This window comes from Malania oleifera, chromosome 1 (assembly GCF_029873635.1).
Source record: "Malania oleifera isolate guangnan ecotype guangnan chromosome 1, ASM2987363v1, whole genome shotgun sequence".
Classification (NCBI taxonomy): domain Eukaryota; kingdom Viridiplantae; phylum Streptophyta; class Magnoliopsida; order Santalales; family Ximeniaceae; genus Malania; species Malania oleifera.
In genome coordinates this window covers 124,647,948-124,652,189 of record NC_080417.1, presented here as the reverse complement: position 1 = coordinate 124,652,189, position 4,242 = coordinate 124,647,948, and the positions used below count along the sequence as shown (strand labels likewise).

Sequence of the window (4,242 nt, the reverse complement as noted above, 5' to 3'; positions counted from 1 at the left end):
TACAATGTTCACAAAACTCAAGCTTACCTACCTTTGCACCATTTAATAAACCTCGCTTAACCAATTGTTGTAAAGATTTTTCACCCGCATGTGCCAATTGCATATGTCATAACGTGGTTGTATCTGAACCTGCATCTTTCTCATAAATAATAGTTGCTGAACCAATAACTATACTACCTTGAAAATAATACAAGTTATTTTTTCTAGTACCTTTCATCACCACAAAAGCACTCGATTTAACCTTTAAGGTTCCATCTTTCAAAGTATTAGAACACTTTAAATTCTAAGGTACCCAATGAGATCAGCTTTTTCTTTAGGCTTGGAACATATCTAATATCAGTCAAGGTTTTAACAATTTCATCTTGACATTTTAACTGTATTCAACCTATTCTAGTAGTTTTATAGGTATTATCATTTCCCATAAAACAACCCCAACATCTAATTTTTCAAAATTAGAAAACCATTCCCTATTGGGACACATATGATAGGAACAACTAGAATCCAAAATCCAATCACTGCAATAATGTGTCAAAGATTTTCCAACAAGAGAAAAATCTGACTCGGTTTTATCACGCTTGGCTATATTGGCATTGGAATGTGCTCTGCCCTTATTTTTTTGTTGCAATTTAGGTCAATCTTTCTCCAATGTCCTTTCTTATGATAAAATGCGTATTCATCTTGAGCAGGTCTCCCTCGAGATTTATTCCTTCTTCCAGGTTTATGACTTTGAGAACGTTCCCTTATTGTCAGTGCTTCTGCTACTGTTTTCTTATGGAGCATCTAATCCTTTTTTTTGCATTCAGTATTAATCAATGCAGTACAAAACAACATCAAAAGTAACTTTATCATTCCCATATAATAAAGTGGTGGTGAGATGCTCATAATCATCAGGGAGAGAATTCAGTAAATAAGGCATTGTCCTCATCTTTGAATTTTTCATCCAAATTCAACAAATTAGCTAAAATTTCATTGAAAGCATTTATCTGGTCATTTATAAAAATTCGTGGTTGATACTAGAAGTGAAACAATTTTTTTTCAAATAGAGCCGATTTTCCAAACTCTTGGTCATAAATGTATCTTCCAATATCTTCAATAATTTCTTTGCAGATGTCTCCCTCATAACACAATATTTTTTGATTTTTGGCAAGATACAAACGAATTGTACCACATGCCTAACGATTGATCTTTTCCTAGACTTTGTCGCCTATGTCCTCTAGGTTATCATCTATAGCAATATCTAATTCTTACTGGTACAGGAGTTCCATCACCTCACATTGTCACATACCAAAATTAGTTGTACCATCAAATTTCTCCACCTCAAACCGAGCATTAGCTATCGTCTTTGAAGATGATGATGAAGCTATTAGGGTTGTAGTTTTTGCCATATTTTAAAACTATATATCCAATAGCAAACCAACGGAACAGAAGACCTGAGATGAATAGTACCACACTTATCCCAACTGTATCTACTCTATATATCTTATGAAATTCCACTTTGACCAGGCCGACCTCCAAGGAGCGATTAAGTCACAATAATTTCTGAGCACTTGCTTAGAAAAGATCTTTCTTAGACATCAAAATAGAATCAAGGATCCTAATAGAGAAACACCTCCGTATCAGCACTATTCAACTTGGCTTTGATATCAATTATTGTGCCAGACACCCCACTTGTACCAAACACCAGTACTACAATTATTGTTATGAATATATAATCAAAATTAAAGCAATGCAGAAACTAATAATAAAAGACAATAATAAAGAACAACACAAGAATTTACGAGGTTCAGTATAGAATTACCTATATCTTCGGGGTGCCGACGATCAATCCACTACTTCCAAAAAAATTACAACTTAATTGGAAAAATTTCAAATTACCAATAGTTATTAGAAATACCCTAGAGTACAAATACTATTTATAACTTTACAAATTTGAGGTGTGATTACAAATGGTGAGGGAAACTCTCTATATAATTTCAACCTAAAGTTCAATAAACATTTTCCACCAATGTGGGACAAAAACCAACAACACACCTAATAGAGACGCACACTTCTTAACATGGAAAACCCCTCCAATGTGAAGGGTAGAAACCACGAGGTGTATGAGACCTAATAAAAATCTACTATAATTTAAAGGGGTAAGTTTACAATAGCTCAAACATCACAAAATGTTCACAAACTTAGAGTAAAAATACATTCTCATATATATAAGAATCACAAAATAAATAGCAAGAGATCACCCAAAACATAGTCACTACTCCGACCAAAAATTTGGGTCTCCAGAGCTCCAAAATAAATCTCCACCACTCATATAAAAAATGGATGAGTTTTGAACGTGCTGTCAAAATTCAAGTAAAATAAGACCACAAATGACCCTCCATTTGATCACTTGACCAAGATTGCTCTGATAAGAAAAAAAAAAAAAAAAAAACTAAAATTCTGCAGCTTTTTCTTCTCAAAATACATCAAAAAAATTATACTAATTTCACATAAATTCATTAAATTGCCAACACAACACAGCCAAAAACCAAAGAGTTGTTTTTTATAGTAATTTTTAATTAATAAAAAATCTTTTATATTTAAAAATTAACATTTAAAATAAACTGTTACAATAAGTGTTTTTAGACTCAATTTACAAAAGCAAAAGCTAAACTAGGAAGGTGATGCCTTGAAAAAGGAAACGAACAGAATTGGTTCAACTCCTGTCTAAAATTCCATGATCGTTGGGATTTGTTGAAGGGGGTTCCACTTACCATCTTCCTCCGTTGAAATGACTTTAATATTGGAGCTCATTCCCATAAATACACCCTACGAAGCATTTGAAATCCCTAATTAACCGAGATCAATCTCGCAGTCTCCATGGCTTCTCCCGTCGTGGATTGCGCAGCACCAATCCGAGGAGCGGACATGGAAGAAGACGAAGAAGAGCTCTTCGAGATCAATCTGGAGGCCGTCAACGGCATCCCTCCGCCGCCGCCCCACCACCACAACCACCGCCGCGAACCCTGTTCGAGCACTGTCGCCTCCGCCGCTGCTAATAATTACGTGCTTCTGGCCAATTGCTTGCTACCGGTGGCGGATGTTTCCAACGCGGTTCCGACGGCGGAGGATCGCAATGCGTTGTCGTTTAAGGGAGGAAGTAATTTTCTTCTGGTTAGTGCGGCGCCAATGCCGGTGGATGTTTGCTCTTCCCTTCTTCGAGGGATTCTGGTTTGCAGCGGAAGGGAACCAAAGCGTGACTTGTTGATTAATTACATGAATTGAAAACAGGGCGAAAGGTGTTTTTGTGATGTATGAGTGTAGTGGTTTGCTGTATTACACACTTGATTGAGGGGTGGGTTTAATATTAATCAGAATATGGCCATGAGGTTTTTATATATCTTGTTTATTTTCTTTGGGTTGAATTATTTTGTATCTTATCAGGATCTCTCGAGTAAAAATCCAGAAAAAGTTGGCTAACATTTTTTTCCAATTCGAGTCTTGTCACGTTCAAGAGTGAGTCCAAATCTTTCGCATGATGTTTAATTATTGGGATGTAATCTTTACTTTCTTTCAAATTCAAGTCTTGTGTGACGTTAAAAGAGTGGCAACTTCAAATATTTTACATGATATTTAATTGTTGGGGGTGTAATCATAATCTATTTTGCATTAAATTCAAGTCTTATGATATTCGATAGATAGTAGGAACTCCAAATATTTTGAACTCCAAATATTTTACATGATGTTTTAATTATTGGAATGTCCGATGGAGGTAATAGGATGACTTGGACTCTCGCCAGTAGATAATTGTATTATTCACGTAAATAGCTTTTATAAAAACATTATGTGCATGCTTCATGGTTCTATCTTTTAAAACTTCTAAAAAATTATAATAAAAAAGAAAATAGAGAATTAAAGAGTACACGAGTATTTTGGGGTAATTGTCAATAGTTAAGGGTTATTTTGGATAATTAATTACGAGTAGTTATGTGGATAGATTTGATATAATTATGAGGATATTTTGGGGTAGTTAATTAGGAGGGTATTTTGAGACAATTAAGGGTATTTATAAGAATAAATTTGATGTTTTTGAAGGAAGATCCTAAAGGGAGAATCCCCTTCATAGTATTAGAGATAATAGATAAAGTTATTCTCTATTTAAAAGAAAAAAGATAAATGGGCAATCACATAATTGGTCTAAACATATACTAATTATGTTCTAGGGCATATTAATTTTGAGCATTAATTATGTGTCACACATCAAAT

General features: G+C 34.4%; 1 protein-coding gene across 1 annotated transcript; it reads left to right on the top strand.

The window, feature by feature from the left end:
- Window positions 1-2,526: 2,526 nt before the first annotated feature.
- LOC131159645 (uncharacterized) lies at window positions 2,527-3,485 on the top strand. Its single transcript, XM_058114701.1, has one exon. The coding sequence runs from the start codon at window positions 2,857-2,859 to the stop codon at window positions 3,259-3,261; it is 405 nt and encodes a 134-aa protein (XP_057970684.1). The 5' UTR covers window positions 2,527-2,856; the 3' UTR covers window positions 3,262-3,485.
- The last annotated feature ends 757 nt before the right edge of the window (window positions 3,486-4,242 follow it).